A 21,230-nucleotide genomic window follows, 5' to 3' on the forward strand; every position below is an offset into this window, starting at 1 on the left:
CTTCTCCTTACCTGGAATGCATAGCACCCTTGCTGCCCAAAATAATAGAAGCTGATGAAAGAAGTCATGAGTCCTGAATTCTATACTTTCTGGGAAGCCTTAAGGTATGAGCTCAAAACCAGGTTGAAAATTATATCTGGTTAAGGAGGTGAAAGGATCTCAGAAATCTGAGCACTTCCCTCCTCCAGGCCCCGCTCAGCTATAGCCTTGTTCCAGGAGAGGTCAATGTTTAACCTTCACAGGGGTAGTAGGAGAGAAAAGTACGTAAAGACTGCCAAGGCAGGTAGTGAGAGGACAGCACTAGAGAGTGGATAACTGCATGCCAATGGTGCAACCCCAGGATACTGCCCTGTTTTCCTCTCCAGGGTAAGTTCCATTCCTAAGTAGGCACTCTTGGAAAGAGCAGGAAAAAACAGAAGGACAAGGGAAGAACTGGGTAGAGGAGGAAAAGGAAGGAGCTCCTAGTCTGTCAGTGAGGTTGCAGTCTAGGTAAATGTCAAGGTCACTGAATTGAAAACCTAGAACCCCCAACAGACACCTTCTGGTTGGATAATGTTTGCTAAACCCTTCTCTCTGACCCTTAAGTGTCCTCATGTCTCTCACATGGGCATAGTGAACCCTGCCCAATTACCACCAGGACTGTGAGAACTTCAGGAGATAACAAAGGCAAACAAATGCAGTGCTCATGATCATTGCTATTTATTGAAAGAAAAGAATCAGAAGAATGAAAAGAATAATAAAAAGCACAAGCAAGCTCACTGCAGTGGTGCATGCCTGTAACCCCTGTGGCTGAGGCAGGAGGATTGCGAGTTCAAAGCCAGTCTCAGCAGAAGCCAGATGCTAAGCAACTCAGTGAGGCACTGTCTCTAAATAAAACACAAAATAGGGCTGGGATGCGTCTCAGTGGTCAAGTGCCCCTGAGTTCAATCTCTGGTACTCCCCACAGAAAAGCAGAAGCAGAAGTAGAAATGCAAGAAGAATAAAGGAAGAAAGGAAAATAAGTACAGGTAAGAAATGCAGATGGAAGTAGAAGGTGGAGAGTGCAGAGGGGTGAAGGATGATAAGTAACTCAATCTCTTTGACATGGGCCTTCAGACAATGGGACATATGGTGGAAAACTTCTTTAAAAACCAGAAGAAATTCAGGAAAAAACTGAAGAACATCAGGCAGTTGATACAGGCTAGAAATCCACTGGATAGGTCATGGAAAGACTTCAAGATGGATGACTGCACTATTGGTGGATGTTCTAGGTATCCTATGTGAAGGCAATTGACATCTGGATGGCCGTTTGCCTGCTTTTCGTGTTTGCTGCCCTGCTGGAGTATGCTGCTGTCAATTTTGTCTCCCGTCAGCATAAGGAATTCATGCGACTTCGAAGAAGGCAGAGGCGCCAACGCATGGTGAGTAAAACGACAAGGTGTCTGCTTTCTTTTTCCTTTGGACTCCTTCTTCCTTACTACTACTCCCACAAACCAAGACACAATATAAGCTTCAAGGACTGGACAGGCAATCAGGAACCCTGGATTTTAGTCCCAGGCTGGGCACAGTTAAGCTAAATACTTTAACTCTTTGGTTTTGTTTCCTTATCTAGTTCAATGGGACATTAACCCCTATAAGGCAGTATAGTAGAATTCATAAGAGCATGGGCATAGTGCCTGGCATAAAAGAAGCACTGAAAATGTGTCAGTATTAGAATATTATCAAGTTAGTTCATATGACATTGCTTTGAGAAGCAGCAATGTTTGCTTCTGGCTCTCTCTGCACCCAGAAGAAGGACCCCAGGTTTTCTACACTAATCAGTGGTAAAGAATTCAATAGTCAGACACTGGTGCCTTTCTAGGGAAGCATTATAAGAGTGTACCTATAATTAAGCTAGAATTGAAAGACACAACTTGCCTCTTCTGGTTGTTGGATTTCTTCTTAATCTTCATAGGGCACATCAGAGTTGTTGGGTTTGAACTATTGTTCTCCCTCACTCTTGTTTGTTAGTCCCATTTCTTCTACAGTAGAATGATCACCTAGGGAAATATAAGAGGAAGCTTGTTGTCATGACAACAGAGGCAGTTTACCCTCAATTGCCCAGAAAATAGGTGCTAAGTAAGTTGTCATGACAACAGAGGTACCTGGGTTATCCTCACAGAAGCAAGCCTCCAATTATGAGCAAAGCTAAAAAGTCTTTGCTAAGCTACATGCTAGTTGCTTAATCTCCAGGGACACAGAGTTCTGTTCTGTCTTCAACTGTGACCTCATGTTTTCTGCCTAATTTCAAGACTTTAAAACTAAAGGGGCAAGTGTAGAATGACCTCTAGGGGATAGAATACAATTATAATTACCTAGGATATGTGGTGCCATAGATGTGACCCCCAGTGCAACACAAACATACAGAATCCTTGCTCTAGCCAGTCTGAATCACATCAAACTCTATCTATAGTTTCATGCTCCTTGCTAAGGCCCTTCTATGCAGAGACCAGGGCTGCTGGATCATGTAGGGGTTTGTCCAAATTTATCTACTCTTGCCTCACTTCATCCCTTTAATTAGGCCCTGGGCAGCACGCCCTCTAGTGGATTGATCTACAACTACATGTTCTTGAGTATGACTTTTTTTGAAGACAAAAGCCTTTCCAGTCCCATATTGAGGGTTGGGGTGGAAATACAGAATTGGCAGAGGAAAAGAAAAGAGGATTCTCCCTTTTCTAAGCTATCTGTCCCCACCCCTTCTTTCGTTGGGTCAAATCTACCTCCAGCTACCAAAATCTTATTCTTATAGGGGGTCTGACCTTGATGACTTCTGAATGCCTTCCCTGGAAAAGAAAACAGGTCCCCAGGCAGTCCAGAGTGGTTTTCCCAGTTATATTGCCTGTGTTGATGTCCCAGCCACCAAAAGATTGCTAAAGTTACTGTAGGCCTACCCCAGGTTGACAGTAGTCCCACCTCTTTCCCTGCACTCACTCAAATCCTGACTGCCCACACCCGGTCCCCTCCTGCTCATATATAGTTTGACCCTGAGCTCATAATGGAGTCTGTCATAACCAGTGCTCAATTATTACAAAGTTATAACAACAGCTTGGGGCCTGCTTAGGACCCTGAGCCTTCCTGAAAGTAGTCTGAGGTTTATTATTAAGGTGAATAAACCTGTGCCATAAATCATGTTCCTTTTCAAGTCTCCTAAAGTTATTGCCATTCCAGTAGAACTGTATGTAGCAGGAATCCTATAGGCACTAGGAAGGCTGAACAAGTTGATGGAGAGTTCACCTATTACTAGAACCTCTCTGGGTCCTACTGTTTCAGTAGAAGGAAACCCTTGACCAAGAAAAAGATAGGGGAATTCTAGGAGCCAGCCAGCCAAGGGTCTCCAGGCTTAATCCTTTTCTTCTCTAATCTCTCCTCAACCACCCATTTCCACTATGTAGAGATCTCCTTCTATGTCACTTATTAAAATGTTTGAAGTTTTCCCCATGTGCTTCTGCTTTATCTTCCCAGTTGGTCTACAAGATTCACAGGGAAGAATGTAGTTCTATTTCTCATCACCTCTGCAGGCCCTCGCATCAGGTTCTAAACACAGCAGTCACACAACCCAGACCACCAACTTTTGCAGCCTGTTTGGTAAGAGTACTCTGTCATATTGGGCAGAGAGAAAACCTTGCCATTTCATATTGGGCACAACAGAATAACTTGAGAACTGAAAGAACTTTCAAAGTACTGCCAAGTTCTCTCAGGAACTTGGTCCCAGAACCCTGCTCATGTTTGCCATCCAGCTCCCTCCCCCATCTCCAATCTCTTTTTCCTGCCTCTCTCACTTCAATACTGATTACTTCATCTCCCACACTGTGCCTTCACTCCCCAGCTTGATTTGGAATATCTTTTCTCTAGTTTCTCAGCCCTCCTCCCCTACAGATATCTGGAAAAAATAGAGTTCTGTTTCAACAGCAATGGAAGTCACAAAGTGGTATTTATGGCTCCATTTTCCCTCCCCAATATACACATGTGCACGCGCGCGCGCACACACACACACACACAGACACACACACACAGTTCACACACCTCAGAATTTGCCCTAAACAGATAAGACACAAATCCAAGACCCTTGGATTTCAGTCCACTCATCTTTACTCCCCCAGCTACAAGAAATACCTGTTAAAATCAAAAGGACCTAGAGCCATTAACCCTATTGGCTGTATTTTCTCTCCTATACGAAATGGCTTTTTATGGCCTGGGGATTATTTCCAAATAATTCCTTTTAGATTTACTGTGATTGGAAGAAAGAAGAAATAATTGGATATAGAAACAGAAATACCAATTGTAACCAAATCTCCCCTGTAGGAAGAGTGTGAAAATGAATTAGAGAATACCTGTGAAATGAGCCAAGTCCTTTGGCGAACGAGACAATGGGAATAATCTGGAGCAGAGAGCTAAGACTTCCCTACTACAATCACTTGGGGTTGTACAATCACTTGGGGTTGAGGTATAACCTCAGTACCGAATTACCTCTGACCTACCCACATACAACTCTTCCCACAAAGATCCTGATGAATCAGGGATAGGGCAGCAAAGCTCTCAGGTGGGCAGATTCTTTTCTATGCCAAAATGCTAATACCTTTCTGGACATCAAAGAGCATCAGACCATTGTGCAGTGTGGGTAAGGAGTAATTATTTTTCCTGCAAAGTATTTTGTAACTCAGGGAGATTCACTTCTGTGTAAACTTTGGGTTTGAGACCTTGAAAGGATGCTAGCTGCATAAGAACAAAAAGCTATTCTCTTCCTATATTCTGAAGCATGTGGTTCATCAGTCCATTTGTCCACTCCACAGAAATCTACTGAGTGCCTGTTATGTTTCAGGCATAGGAGTAGACACTGGGAATATAGTAGTCAACAAGACCAACACCATGCCTACTGATAGGTCTGCCCTTGTGACAGGTCATTTCTGGTGATATAATAATCGAGGGCTACTAGGACTTATCACACCAATTTCCAACTGATATTTCAATGTGCTACCATAGGTGTAGAGGTCCCATTATGAAGATCCTATGATGTCCCTCTAACAGCGCAAAGTCTTTAAAATCTATTTGTCCCACATTTTAAATATATCTATGTCATACCAATACAACACACCTGTTTCTTTTTCTTATAATTATACTAACTACTTTAGGTAGGTGTAGGGTGTTTTAACTTTTTCTTGTTTGCCTTGGACTTCCCTAGTTTCAGCACTGAAAGACTCAAGTCTAAGGAACCTCCTCAGTTTTGGGCAAATAGAGATGGCAGTTGGCACTTCAGATGATTTCTTTTAGATAGTTGAAGATTTTGCCCCAAAACCTTCAATACTTTTTAAAATTATAAACATCTTTCAAAAATGTATTTCTCAACATTGCCCTTTAAAAGGAGATAAAATCAGGCTTGTTTGGGTCTTATATAGAATAAGAGTAAATAGGTTCTAAATGGGGGGTGTCTGAGAGCCCCTTATATTACTAACACTCTATTGATCACTCAGGGGCTTTTGTCTTCTCTTTATTCTCTCTCTTTCCTATATCTATCTTTCTGTCTTTACTTGTGGCTCCCGTCTGACTATTGGATCAATGAACTTTCTGCAGTCTGCCATATTACTTAGTGCTTATATAAAATTTACCCTCTCAATGTTAATGTGCTATCATAATGCATGTATTATATATGAATGGAATATGCATTGGGTAATAAATATTGCCTCAGATGTATTGACCCTTATGTCAAATCTGTTGCTCTGCTTGTAAGTACACATATCTGTAACAGAGTGATTAGCTATACTCTGTTTTGGTAAACCATTATTTAAAACTTTGAGAATTCTCAGCTTTGAATCAAGATAATTTAAAAAGACACTATATTCAAGAAGTACTATTTCTGAAGCTTTCGAAATTCATAAAAAGTCAATTTCATCAAGTCTAAGTATCTTAGCTTCATTATCTGATGTTTTATTTATTGGAACCAGGAACTGAACCCAGGGGCATTCAGCCACGTCCGCAGAAGTTATTTTTATACTTTCAAATTTCAAGACAGGGTCTCACTAAGTTGCTCAGGGTCTCAATAAGTTGCTGAGGCTGGCTTTGAACTCACAATCCTCCTGCCTTAGCTTCCCAAGCCACTGGGATCACAGGTGTGCACCACCATGCCTGGCTGTCTTTGTTTTATTGTTAACTACCAGAGATGACTTGATATTGCAATGTCCCTTACAGTTAGCATTTCACTGAATTTTAAATGACTTTAAATTGTTATGCATTTTAAAAAGGCAGCTCAGAGCCTATCTGTAAATATAGATATTATGACATATCATATGTAGCACATACAGCTACTTAGCCTACATCTACTTCAAGAACAGTTTTGTGCCCATCCAAAAGCTTGGGCCTGGTGGATCTGGAGATCATCATTCTAAGTGAAATAAGCCACTCCCAAAAAACCAAAGGTCAAATGTTTCACTTATATGTGGAAGTTAACCCCCAATAAAGTGGGGTGGAGGGAAAGGAGAGGAGTTCAGTAGATTAGACAAAGGGGAATGAAAGGAAGGGAGGGATGATAGGAAGAGGAAAGAGTGGAATGAATCTGATATAATTTTCGTATGTACATAAATGAAAATACCTAAGTGAATCCCACCATCATGGGGTCCTAATTATAATAAAATATAACTATGCTTGAATAATTTTTATCAGAATGGATTGTACTGTCTGTATGACTAAAACTTATTAATTAAAAAAAAAAAGCTTGGCCTGGCCTGTATACACAGCCACCTTATCTGCATTAAGCTACATATGAGGAAATTATGTGTGGCCTGGTCTTTATCCCTCTGCTTTAGAGCTTTGACCTCAAATTTTGTCTTTTCTTCCCTGTAATTCCAGGAGGAAGACATCATAAGAGAAAGCCGCTTCTATTTCCGTGGTTATGGCCTGGGCCACTGCCTGCAGGGCCGGGACGGAGGTCCAATTGAAGGTTCTAGTATTTATAGCCCCCAAACTCCAGCCCCTCTTCTAAAAGAAGGAGAAACCATGAGGAAACTATACGTGGACCAGGCCAAGAGAATTGACACCATCTCCAGGGCGGTCTTCCCTTTTACCTTCCTCATCTTCAATATTTTCTACTGGGTTGTCTATAAAGTGCTACGGTCAGAAGATATTCACCAGGCACTGTGAATAGGGTGGGGGTTATAGAGTCCAGCTTATGGCTTTCTGCTTCTTCCTGGGTGGGCTTTCCCTCCCCATTAGAAGGTCTTGGACAGTTCCTTCCCTATCTCCCATTCAGAATTTCAACTACCAGTCCCAAAGCTATGTGAGCCAGTATTGCATGGTGAAAATGGTGGTTGTACTTATAAAGATGGCTCATCTACCCTAGTTCATATTTTCTCTATATTCTCTATTTCTCATGAGATTAAGGTCTGGCCTTGTTCCTGGGGCCAGGATGACTTTCTGCCTTTGCTGGGGGCCCTGTTTTCAACTACTCCAGTGGAGAATATTGAGACCATTGCTACTGGTTTCTAATGTTTGCCATCTTAATCTATACCAGTCCTTATCCTATAACCTCCCACCCAGAGCCAAACCCTTACTCAGCTCTCTGTCACTCCTATTGCAACCTCAAATAGAATGTCTTTCCCATACACAAGTGCTGCCCTGTGTGACCCAGTCAGGTTTCCTTACACTGAAAGGAAGGCAGAGAAACAAGTTTCCTTCCTCTTAACAAGGATGGAATAGTCATAGGCTGTACTGGGCTAGGAAGGTATTGTGAACATTGGGAATATGGCCCAACATAGGGCTGTTCAAGTTTTCTGTGAGAATTGGGGCAGAAACCCTTGGGCCCTCAGAAAGATCACCCTTCCATATCCACCTGAATTTCCTGGTCTCAGAAATATCTGTTCTATTCCATACTTAGCATGGTGGCACAGTTCATTAGGCTGCTGGATAGTGTAAACAAAGAAAAAAACACTTTTCTCAAAGAAAAAAATTCCTTAAGAAATATATGATAAAAAAAAGAAACATATGATGCTAGGAAACTCAAGAAAAGTGACTTCAAAGGTAGTAGAATTCAGGAAAAATATAAATACAGAAACCATCCTCAGAGTCTGTTGTTGACTAGGTTATCATTTGTTTCTTCTTTTTGCTCCAGTCCCTTTATTCTCCAGGACCCTCATTTAAAACTTCCTTTTCCTTCATTTCCTTTTAGTGAACAAATAATGGTGCCACACAACTTATTCAGAATAGAGTGGGCTTAAAAATTCCTGGGAAAAAACTAGGTATATAAAGGACCACTATCCTGGACAAACATTGACTCAACCAACCTCAGCATAGTAGGTGTAGAAGTTAGCGAGCCATAATAAGGTTGTTTGTTCACCCTTCTTTTGCTTCCCTTTCTCCTTCTACAGCAAGGAACATTGAGAGGTATAGCAGTCAGTTAAAGCTACCAGAAATGTCAGAATAGAGAGGGTTGGTATGGTATATTTCAGGCCTAACATACCACTGCAATGTGGGGAAGCATGGGCCTGGTGCACTAAGTTCTTTGAATTGACCTAACTATGTAGGAACAAAAACAAGATGTGAGAGATTAAAGTGTGGGAATAACAGCTGGACCAAGTGATCAAATAATCTCTTAGACATCTTGACCTTTTTTCTGGAGCAAGAATAATTAACTATGTGAGTCCAATCTTCTCTCTCCCTGTCTCTCTCACTCCATTCTCTTTTCCCCTTCCCCCCCTCACTCACTCCACATGGTGTTCCAAATTGAAAGTCAATAAACCCAATGATCAAAGTAAATGCTACAGTGAAACCAAAAACTCTGCTTTCTTCCTTGAGCTTGTCTGCTCTTTCCTGTTCACACAAATGCTCTTCTTGTTGGTCTCTTCATTTTGAAGAGAATATTCTAGGATGACCAAGGTAGCTTTTTTTAATATTATCACTCTGGTGACAAGAAGACTCAAAATTTACAAACTGGTTTAAAGGAAAGATAGAATTGAGAATAGCAGATAGCCCCTGTTTTCCCATTTCTGCCCAGGTAGTGCCAATGAATGAGAGGCCTCAAGCAATACCCCTTTGAAAGGAGCAGAGACTATCTCTTTGATACTCTCCATGGTGGGGCTGGGGTGTCAGGCTGCTGCAGCCCGAAGGCGGGGGGTAGAGGGGGGTGGACTATGGAGATGAGCTTATTGCACAGAGCTCTGCTTGTTGTAGATCTTGTCCAGATGGGCCAACTGCACAAATCTGCCCTGTTGGAAGTCTCAAGAACAATGCCCTGGAGACAGCTACAGCACTGAGCAATAGAGCCTGCCCAACTGGGATCCAGATCAGAGCATCAGCTGGTACTGGGAGCCAAAGAATTCAAAGTACCAACCAACATAATAGCCCAAAGGAGCTCACAGAGCTACTCAGAGGCAGCACCAGGTGGAAGGTATTATTCCTTCCATTGGAATTCCTAAAAGATGGGTGATGCATTGTGTCAGAATCAGGTACACCCTTCCCACCTATGTACAGGGGCTGGAGAATGGCTAGGTCTCACTGAGAGCATTGAATGCCTAGCAATTCATTCAATCATGGAATTCTTAAACTTAGGCCCTTCTACCAGAGTGAATTGGCAAGAGGTGATATTAAAGACTCACTTGGAGGTCACTTTCATTTATAGGTATTCATGTAGTACTCACCCCTCCAGAGAACCACACTACTTTCTGCCTGGATTACATATCTGAAGTGATTTTGAAATTTAAAATAGCATTTTTCAAAAGAGGAAAAACTTCCTACATAAATAAAGTGTTTGGAGTGTTTTCATTAATTCGTTTTTAATATTTAATGTCAGTTAAATATTTCATACATATAGTTTTCCAGAGAAAAGGCTTTATTTATTCAGTTGTTGTTAAAGCTATCATCTCCCCTTGAGCATGCTTTTCTCTTTGGAAAAACAGTGCTCTGTCTTTCTCTTTCCCCTTAATCCACTAGCTGGGGTTCTGGCTCTCCCAGAATTCACAAGCAAAGCAAGAAGAGCTTTCTATGTGGAAGAAGGGTAAAATTTATTCCTTTAACTTTATCCCATAAGCATTTTCCCATACCTATCACCAAAGAACAGGCGCTTTTCTGTTTAAAACGTTAAGCTGGCTTAAAGTTATTTTCTCTTTTCACTGAGGAACACAAATATCCCAACATTGTGCAGAATACATGACCTCCTGGAAATCTTTATATATATTCTCACTTGCCTCTCTCTGCTCTCATTCTACTATTATCAATGTTGTAGTTCTTCTTATCTCATCATTTCTGGCTACCAAAATCTTAAATTTGACTTCACTATACTGGGATTAATGATTTTAGGCTGCTTCATTCATTAAGACAAAGCAAACAAGCATGGGAACCACCTAGGGATTAGGAAACCAGGTAGTATTATTGTTGGTTCAGTGGAAGAAATGTAGAATATGCTCTTTGAGGGGAGGAACTGCATCTTATACAACCTGTTAGCCCACACAGCTCCTAGTGTATAGCAATACTTAATATGTGCACTGAATAAAAGCAAGACTTCCCACTTTCCTTATCATATACCATACTTCTGTTCATTCCATCTCCATGACTGTACTGATCACAGAAAAACAGACCTGGAAGAGATCTTATAAAAACACAGAGTTCACACACACATACATATGCACACAGTCTAATCTCTGGTTAATTAAAGTTAAGAAGACAGCAAACCCTTATAAATTGCATCACTGAATTAAGAATGATAATGAATTAAGAATCATAATATTGCCAGACACAGTGGCACATATCTGTAATCCCAGCAGCTCAAGAGGCTGAGGCAGGAGATTCTGAGTTCAAATCCAGCCTCAGCAATTTAGCAATTCCCTGTATCTAAATAAAATATAAAAAAGGGCTGGAGATGTAGCTCAGTGGTTAAGCACCCCTGAGTTCAAACCCCAATACCTTAAAAAAAAGGATCATAATGTTCTTATTAAATTCCATATAGACAGCCATGGTGGTGCACCTGTATCCCAGGTACTGGGAGGTTGAGACAGGAGGATCACCAGTTCCAAGGCCAGCCTCAGCAACTTAGTAAGATCCTCTGTCAAAATAAATAAAACAAAATAAAATAAAAAGGTATGGGGATGTGGCTCAGAGATAAAGCACCCTGGATTCAATGACTAGTGCTGCAAAAATGGTAATAGTAACAATATTCCATATATGAAGACTAATATCAAGGTGTTTCAAAACCAATCACCAGAGGACCCTGGTGGTGGCAAGCAAGTATAGTAGTGGGGATTTTGGTATCTGCATCTACATCTTGTCACCCTACTCCACACATTGTTCTTGCTGGGGAGACAGTCACCTCTGAAGGGAAAGCAATTAAGTTGTTCTTCCCAGCCTCATACACTTTGCTACATCACAATTCTCAATTATAATACACCAGATGTGGGTTGGTGGCATCAGAACAACCCTCTTAGCAAATTGTAGGATTAGGAGGAAGAAGGACATCTGAGCCAATGCACCCTCACAGAGCAGTCTTCCTATGGAAGAATGACAAAGAATGTCTGCCATCACATTGCTACCTGAAGAAGTCACATGAGAACCTAACTATTGCCACCCATCATAAGTAGCTATTTTTTGCAGCCTCTGTTTTCACCATGAGTCTTTGTTCAAAATACCCTGGAGCATTATACCATGAGGTGATTCATAAAGGAAGTGTATGCTTTTCATGATCACTTTCCTGGAGTGAGGGCAAATTCTTGCCATCACCAAAATTTAGGGAGCCTAAATTTTTTGCCTTACAGAGCTGAATTGAAAAAAAATATATATACACATAATCTCTATTTTAGTAGCTTCCATTCATAACAGTATGGTGATTAAGATAGTGTGGTGGCTATCCTGGGTTTAAATTATAATTCCAGCACTAGACACAGGTTCTTGGAAAAATTACTTCACCTCCCTTGGCCTAAGTTTCTTCCTCTAAAGGGTCATTCGAAGTCTTGAAAAGATTCTGCAAGCAGTAACTATGTGGCCTTGAGTAAATTATTGAACCATTCTGTGCTTCAGTGGTAATAACAGTATGTATTTCATAGGGTTATTGTGGGAGTTAAATTAGATAATGCAGGTAAAGTGCTTAACTCAGAACTTGGTACATAGAAGTACTCAACAAAAATTACATATTACATGAGCAAACTACATCATCATAGTCTCTCTTCTACACCTGTCAAATTTCTAACACATGTGCCTATTTGGAACTTCAAATTTCCATTTTATGAGTTATCTTCATGAGCCCACAGTCACAAAAAAGGTCAAGCTAAAATCATGTTTTACATTTTTTATTCTCTTTACCTGCACCATGTTCTTCCTGCTGGTATATAACAAGCTTACAAATTATCTTCCCATGGAAAAATGCTTAATCTCTCTAAGCTTCAGTTTTTTTAGAGAGATGATAGAAGAAGAACAAAGAAAGAAGGCAGAGGAGGAAGGGGTGGAGAGGTGGTAGGAGAAAAGCCATCTCTCCTCACTGCATGCCTTCTGCTTGGTTGTTCTTGACTATTTCCTCCATTCCACAAGTACTTCAAATTCCACATGTCTAGAGTCAATTTGTGATCTCCTTCAAACTTTCTCCCCAACACATTTAAAAACTTTTCAATTATGGGAGGAAGAAATCATGAGTGAACACTGACTTTTTTTTTTAAATTAGATGTCCACACTCCCCATAGAAAGGGGATACCTCAAATCTTGGTAATCATTAGGATAATATTACAGGGGTAGAAAGGTCATGCTGAACTCCAATTCTAGAAATGTGGGTCCTTCACTGGAGTTTCTTTGTGAATTTATGAATCCCATAGACTTATACTTCTTTTTGCTCTTCCATAGTAGAAACATGTTATCATCATTTGATTGACTTAAGCTTCAGGATGGTCCTTTAAGGAAGGAGACAATGCAGTTTCTCATTAATATAACATTATCCTTCAATGAAGTGCATTCCATTGATTTTTTTTTTACTCAACTGATTTTTAAATTCACCCTTCTGTCCCATCTCATTAGGATTTCAAATTCCAGTATTATGAACACTTTTCACCTAAAGGCACCTAACAGAATAAATCATGGGAATTAATGTCATTCATTTCTATCTGCTACTTCATAGTGTCCCTCCCTAATATGCTGATAGCGGAGTCATGTTCAGGGTAAAGGATTCAAGGCAGAGAGAGAGGGTCAAAACTAATGAATTTATCTTCAAAGTGTCACTGAGAACAATGTCTGATATTATTCTTGAACCCAGAGATATGTAATTAGGACTGTAGCTACAAAATAGTATGTTTCTTCCTTTCTCCCTTCCTTCAGACAGGAGTCAGGGAGTGAATGGGGTGGGTATGCACAGCTTCTCTGACATCTTCATTTGCTATCCTCCTAACCACCTGGGACCTGAATCAGAGATGAACAGAAACCAATCCCCTGGCATCAATGGCTACCACAGTGTGAGGATGGTTGTTTTCTGAATTTGGGAGCTTTCTTGGAATCATGTCATTGTTTCATCGCCCCTCAAGTATAGGGCAGCTTCTCTATTTTTATTGAGAAATCCCATTCCTTTCCCATTCCTTGAGTTCCTCAACTTGGCTTCATTTAAGAGTTGTGCCTTGGTGGCCCATTTGTATTAGTAAGGTAAGTTTAATAAGGTTAAAGAATGGCTACTGCCTGAACACCCTTCCAGACATTTGCTATCCTTCCATTTAGAAAGGGGGAAATCTGGTCTAAATTGCCATGTGCATTTCTTTTTGGAATCTCATAGAGTCCCCAGTTTACAAAGTATCTACCTCTGAGATTGAGGTCCTTTGCCAGCTTGTCTACCCTGAAAAGTCTCCCACACTGGGCCCAGGTAAGGCAAAGCCCAGAAGTTTGAAGCTATCAAGTAAGTGATCATTTTAAGGGGTTTACTCAATTGTGAGCCTGATTAAGGAAAGGAGAAAGTTTCCATCATCTGCAGCTATGAGTACCATACTTGGAACAATGGAGGTGGCAATAAATGTCAGCTGAATGAACTGGGGAAATAAATGCATTTGACCATACTGCCAATCTCTCTGGACAGGAGCACCAATGAGCAAGTATTCTCGTGTTTTTGGAGGAGGAAGTGAGAGGAAGTTTTGGGGGGAACTGCAAAGGAGATAACATGGGCCGACAGAAAACTAGGATGCAAAGGTTTGGGGTAAGTTAAGGTTGGAGTTCTCTCGGTTTTGTTATTTCAGAAGTTAGTGTTCTCTCATAAGCTGGGGTATAGCTCAGTGGTAAAAAAAACTTACCTAGAGTGTTCAAGACCCTGAGCTTGATGCCTAGCACATCCAAAAGCAAACAAACAAGTTAGTGTTCCCTCATGATTTCATTCTCCCATAAAAACTTTTAAAGATATCTCTTTGCACATAGGTATAAGATCAATCCTTTAGGCTGGCTTTCACCTACCAAAGCTGCCTCATCTCCTTTGAATTCATTCACAAATCTTTGTGAGTACCTACCACAGTACATCAGGCACCATACTAAATACCAAGGACACATAGTGAAGAAGAAACACCTCCTGCTTTCAGAGGGTTTAAATTCTGGCTAGGGAAACAAACTTGAATTAAGTTGTTGGAGAATAGCAAAATGGAGAAAATGTTCAGGAATTATGGAAATATATAAAAGGAGGACTTGACATATTTGTGGTAGAAGTTGGGGAAGAGGATGTCATGGCAGGCTTCCCTGAGAGATAGACAGTTTAAGATGTTATCTGAAGGAAAAGATAAAGGGAAAAGAGCAGGAAGGACAAGAGAGGAGAAGGAAGGAACAAGAGATAGGAGAGTTTTAAAGATGGAAGTAAAGGAATGGATTTGTATTTTGCACAAAAAGTTCTGATTGCAGAGTGGAAAATTGTAAGGAGACAAGAGGAAGTCATCAGGTGAAAATGGTTGTGTCTTGGAAAGGGGGAAGTAACTGGTGCTATGGAAACATTCAGCAAGATACTTAATTTAGTCCTGGAGATCAGGGAAGGCCTTGCTGAGGAAGTGACATTTCAAGGAAGACTTAAAAGCTTGGTTAGTCATGGTGAGGAGTGTTAGAGAGTGAGGAGTGAAGGGAATCTCTGGCACACTAACTTTCTGCTTTAGCCAAAACTGGCCTATTTTTACTAATTACTTGGTCATGTCTTGGAATGCCATGCTCCTTTTCTTTCTAGTCAAATTATGTCTATCTTTCTACAATCCTCTCAAATTCCACCTTCTCCAATAATGACCAGAGAGGACTACTGTTGCTTCTCATCTCCTGTTTTATATTTTTCACTTAGTATTTAAGGAGCTACTATTTGGTATTGTTACTTAACTTCACCAACATTCCTAAACTCCTTGTAAGATCCTTGAATGTACATGTTGTCTATTACTTCAGCATCACCCATGATACTTAGTGCAGTGATGGGCACATATGGTACTCAATGAATGAGCAAATGAATGAATGAATGATGCACCCAAGTCTCTGTAGGCCTTCTTTAGTAAATCACTACTATTTGTGAAGTTGGCACAAGGATGGGGAATGCTTTCCCTGAAAGATTCCTACTACTTGCATCCAAAGACCTAAAATCTAAAATTTACATCTCCTTCTCAATGGTCACTGCTTCTCAACCCCTTGTAATCTCCCCCAACCTTCTATTGTTTCCTCTGTCTCCTGGTTGTCAGCCAGGATGAAAAAATGGTGTAGCTGTCCTCAGAGACTTACGCCAGCCTGAACTGCTCTGCAGTGCCATGAAGGGCCAGGACTTTTGTTTACAGCTGGGAGCCTGGTGAGGTGGTAAGCACAGCTGACAGCCCCACACTGGAGCAAACATCAATCTTCCTCTGTCCTCTCAGCCAAGTTTCACAGACCAGCTCTATTGAAAGTTGGCTGTACCCGCCTGGGTCCCACTGACATCCCACCCACAACTCTGGTCTGGGAGCAGCTGGGTGAATCTCGGCTTTGTACCTTTTAGGAACTGCTCTTGCTCTCTTCTCTGTCCTCAATTTCAAATTACTTTATCTCAATCTCAGGGCCTTGAAATATGTCCTCTGAAGTCTGCATACCCCACATCTCCAACCATATCTGCTCACTCCAAGCACTGCGTGAACACCCTCATTTGCTTAGCTACATGGTAAAAATACAACAACAACAAATTAGAATGAAACCACAGTTTCAATGTGTATGCTGTGGAACCTGTCTTTCCAAGCTGAGCAGTTATCATGTCTTTAAAAGTGTGTTGCCAAGTACAGTAGTGCATGCCCACAATCCCAGTTACTTGGGAGGCTGAGGTAGGAGGATCATAAACTAAAGGACATTCTGGGCAACTTAGTAATACCCTGTTTCAAAATAAAAAATAAAAAGGGCTGAAGATGTAGCTCAGTGGTGAAGTGCCACTGGGTTCAATCCCCAATGCCAAAAATATAATGTGAGCCTGTGTGCACAAACACACAATCCATGTTTTCAGATGGCTTTCCTACTCTTTAAAAACCACAAACTAGATGGGAGATGGCACCTTCCAAAGGATTCCCATGAGGTCCTGAGTGAGGGACGTTGTCACATGTTCTACTCCCTGGTCTCTTCCCTCCTTAGCAGCTTTGTCCTCTATAGCACTCATCTAGGGTGAACATAAATGCCCATTACACTCCTAGTTCTCTCTTGCCCCCAGATTCCCTTTGCCTGTGTTTCTCTGCCTGCTGGCTGACATGGTTTTCACCAATTATCTGAGGCCTCTTTCTGCAGTTTTCAACCTCCCTCCACTACTAAATGCCTGAGGGATCTAAGACACTTCTTTTCACTAACAGTGGCTCATTACAGTGATGCTTCTTATGGAATCTGGTGGAGGGGGACTGCAGGCAGGAGGAGATTTCCTCCTAGGAGACTTTATCAGAATTTCTGGGGAAAAGGCTTCTTCAATCTGAAGTCAACCCTCCCCAAATTCTTACATGGTCCATTTCTATTAACAGGCATCCATTTCCCCCAAATCTGTATAGTTAATAAGGTGACTTCTAAAGAGAAATGCATGTGTGTTCTCTTCCCCAGAAATAATAAAGCACTTTTAATTTCTTTCTCTTTTAAACATATTTTATTATGGAAACATTCAAAAATGCACAAAAGGCTGGGCATGGTGGCTCACTCCTGTAATCCCAGCAGCTTGGGAGGCTAAGGCAGAAGGATCACAGGTTTGAAGCTAGTCTCAGTAACTTAGCAAGGCTCTAAGCAATTTAGCAAAACCCTGTCTCAAAATAAAAAATGAAAAACTGGGGACCTGGCTCAGGGGTTAAGCCCCCTTGGGTTCAATTTCTGGTACCAACAACAACAACAAAAAAAAACACCCACAAAAGTAGGAAATATAGTATAATGAACCTGCATACCTGCACTAAGCTTCATTAATTTAGATGTTAACACCTTAAGTACTAGTAGCTTGTCCTTGTTAAATGATATGACAGCTGATATTTTCAAATGCCATAGCTTTTATCATTTCCATTGAAAAGAGGGCTGTAGGTGGAGGTTATAATCATAAGCAAACTTAACTCTGGAAAAATGGCTCAAAGCCATTTTTGAGGCAAAGCTCAAATTACAGGCATCAGTGAACACTGGTAAAAATCAGTTCTCTCTTTGTTGGTTGATGTGTAACACAGTCAACTTTACATGATAATTCTAAGTGAAATGCAATGTTCATAAAACAAAAAAAAATTAGGAAATTGCATGCTAAACTATTAATCCAGGAAGAGGAAAATAGGATAATAGGCAAGTCCGGTATCCCAAGGTCACCCAGGGATGTTATTAATTAGGTTCAGGTTCTCAGTATTTTCAGTCATTTGAAATACCTCTTTCTGTCAAACAGATGGGTCAATCAGCAGTCAAGTTAACTGCAGGAGGAGAGAACAGGTATTACTAAAACAATAAAATTTTCCCACTACTACTTCCTATTTTTGCTCTGTCACAGGCTAGCAAACTAGACTGACCCAGACTATTTTTCTGGACTGGTTTTATGAAATTCCTGTGGAATGAGGCAGGTATAAATAGGAAAACGCCATCTTTAGAGACCGTTTTGCTTAGGCTTAATTACTACATTTTGTTTTTAACTTTCACATTAAATAAGCATTCTCTTAAAAAATGTCTAACAAGCTAACCAGAAACAACTTTTTTAAAATGCCAAAACCCTAGGATACGCCAATTTCATCTACTACCCAAAATCCACAGGAGGACACTGGTGTCTTTTCCTCCCCTCCAGAAAAGACTACTACCTTTCAAATCTCAGAAGGCTCTTAGCAACAAGGTACAAGTAGGGCCAGCAGATAATGTCAGGCAGGTTGTACCTTGTACAGAAGTAAGAGAGCACAAATTTAGGCTGAATTTTTTTTTCAACTGCCCGAGTAAGGCTGCAGCAGTCCAGAGGGGAAAAAAGCATTTTTCTCATTGTTCCACTGGAGTGGACACATCTCTGCAATTTGTCTGCCCCCAGGTGGCACATGTTTCTAATTAGCACAAAGGCATTGTATGAGCTAATGGTGGCCTTGCAAATTAACACAGGGTTCTTGGAGCCACTGGGTGTACTGTGAAGGCTTGGACCATAAATAGTTTCTTTCTGGCCTTGGGCCTTGGAACCAAACGAACCTAAACTATCTTTTCTTCCAGTTGAGATAAAAGTGAAGACAATGGTTCAGCTGTAAATTCTAAAGAATAACAACTAGCATTTTCAGAGGAACTACGAACCAGGAATCTGCTGAAGCCTTCTACCACTAGTAAGTGGAGGTGAAGGGGAGTATTCATAATGAGGAAGTAGTATGGAATAGTAAGAAAAAAACCTGGGCTTTAGAATTAGAGAGGTTTAAATTCTTGCTCTGTCATTTACTTGCTGAGTAACTAGGAGTGAATGTTTTAACTTCTCTGGGCCTCAGTGAGGATTTGCTAATATAATAGATGTAAAGTGCTGGGCACAGTGCTGCCTGGAACATGGGAGGTATTCAGTTACTATACCTTTTTCTGCTACCACTCTGACTCCAAAGTTAATTCACATTACCCATGTCCTTGGCCTTGAATCTCACTCAGTAAAGAATAAGAATGGGTCTACCAGACAGAATGTTGGAATGACACAGGAGACATGGATCCCAGTGCCAGACATGCCTCATTATTAGAGAACCTTAAGTAAGTTACTCCTGTATCCTGATGCCATCGAAAAAACTGAACACCCCTAGCACTGATACTGAAAGGAATAAGCAGAGGAAATTACTCTTTTGGGGCACTTACCATGAGACATTTAGTATAGTAAGCCCTTTTACATACCTTATGCCCTCTAAATCTGTACTGTTTAGCAGAACTGTGATGGTGGGATTATTTTGTGTCTGTTCTAATAATGATAGCCACTAGTCATTCAGAGCTATTGAACCCTTGAAATGTGGCTTGTATAACTGAGGAACTTGTTTTAGACTTTTTACTTAATTTTAATTATTTTAAATTTAAATAGCCACATGTGCTAGTGGCTACTGGATTCAATACTGTGGCTCCAAGATTTTGAAGCAGAAATATTTGTTCCCATTTAATAACTCATGCCACTGAAGCTTATAAAAGTCAGAGAATTTGTTAAAAAGAACTTAAATAGTAAGTACCTATATCAGATTCAAAGCAGAGTAGAAGTGTAATAGAATCATAGAGTCAGATATACCAGAAATTATAAAAGCACCACTACTTACAAGTTATATGACCAAAGAAATATAATCATAGGCTCTAGAACTCACTTTTAGCATCTGTAAAATAATGATAAGTGTCACATAACTTACAGGCCTATTGTTAGGATTAATGGGTACAGAGCAATATAATGTGTACCCAATAATAGGTTTTCAACATGTCTGCCTCCACACCACACTGGTTCCTCTATCACACCTAAGAAACTCAGACATAAAGTAAAACAATAAATGCAAAGTAGAGACAGCACTGAGAAATCAAAAAGCAAGAAGGAAAACATTCATGAGTTTTTATGTGACAGTAATAGAATGGAAATGAGGAAGGATATAAAAATCATCAGTATATTCCATTTGCTTGATTTGCTTTCTTACCCTCTTCTTGATGCTCCAGTTAATATTAGCCAAAGCAGGGTATACCTCTAATATATTTAGAGGCTCTGCAAGACAAGCTATCATGGTTGAACAAAAAAAGTACTGTTATGGGCTTGGGCTCCAGAAGCAGGTAAAGTTCAAATACTGGTCCCCATACTTGTTGATTACATTGGGAAAGTAATCTGACACCTCTACACATTAGTTCTCAATCTGTAAACTGGGACTGATAATAAGCAGTGACTCAGAATATACACTTTTTTTTTTTTTTTTGGCTTTACATTCTGTGGCACCCTCTAGTGGTGTGTACAAAAATAAGCATCGCACTTCTGCCTCACCATGCAGAGGTTTTCAAACTTCAGCGTGCATTGGAATCACTGGAGCAGTTCATAGCAATACAGATTGTCAAATCCTATTTCCATAATTTCTGATTTGTTAGATCTGAGGTGGGACCCGAGAATCTGAATTCCTGACAACTCCCCAGGTGATGCTGATGCTTCTGGTCTGTCCAAGAGATACTTTTGAAAACTAGGGCTCTAAAATAAAATCCCTGGCTGATGTGTGTACAAGTATAAAGGATTAATAAGGGAAAGAAGTTATTATTGTTGTTTGATGAAGTAGTACACATCTAATGAGAATCTCAGGAAGAAAAACAAGAATATCTATGTAAAGGTTATAAAATAGCATTTAAAATATAGAAAGCATGCCAAAAACTGAGGATCACAACTTAAACCATTTTCCCAGGGTCAGAGGGCTAATAAGTGGTGAAAGAAGTTTTACAATTAAGAGTCCAGCTCTAAAGATACAATAAAATTTAGTACTACCACTACTGAAAATAGAGTGTAAGCACACCTGATAAAAACTTCCAAAAAAATCAGTTTTCATCTCCAGGGTCTAATTTTGATCTCTGACTTGTTTCCCATCTTTATTGACTAACTAATGTCATCTTTATTTTCCATCTGGGGATATTGTGAGCAAAAATGATTAGGATTTGCACCAGCATCAGCACATAGGGTCACTCACCAACAGTGACTAAAAAGTGCAAGGGAGCCAGGTTCCTAACAATCAGAGACACTGAGGCAAGAGGATTGCAAATTGGAGGACAGCTTGGACAATTTAGCAAGACCCTGTCACAAACTAAAAAACAAGCCAGGTGCAGCAGCACACACCTATAATCCCAGCCGACTAGGGTGGCTGAGGCAGGAGGATCGCCAAGTT

At 40.5% G+C, this 21,230-nt stretch overlaps 1 protein-coding gene across 2 annotated transcripts in view; it reads left to right on the forward strand.

The window, feature by feature from the left end:
* Window positions 1-12,868, forward strand: part of LOC306651837 (glycine receptor subunit alpha-4-like) — a 29,877-nt gene extending 17,009 nt beyond the window's left edge. The window contains exons 8-9 of one of the 2 annotated variants that reach the window (XM_079124714.1): window positions 1,251-1,400; window positions 9,175-12,868. In XM_079124714.1, the coding sequence (XP_078980840.1) occupies window positions 1,251-1,400; window positions 9,175-9,264 (240 nt within the window). In that variant the 3' untranslated portion in view covers window positions 9,265-12,868. Of the gene's footprint in view, window positions 1-1,250; window positions 1,401-6,858; window positions 7,940-9,174 lie in introns of those variants that run through there. The other variant, XM_079124713.1, reaches the window with a different exon arrangement.
* Window positions 12,869-21,230: the final 8,362 nt, after the last annotated feature.

This window comes from Sciurus vulgaris (assembly GCF_902686455.1).
Source record: "Sciurus vulgaris genome assembly, chromosome: X".
NCBI classification, from domain to species: Eukaryota; Metazoa; Chordata; class Mammalia; order Rodentia; family Sciuridae; genus Sciurus; species Sciurus vulgaris.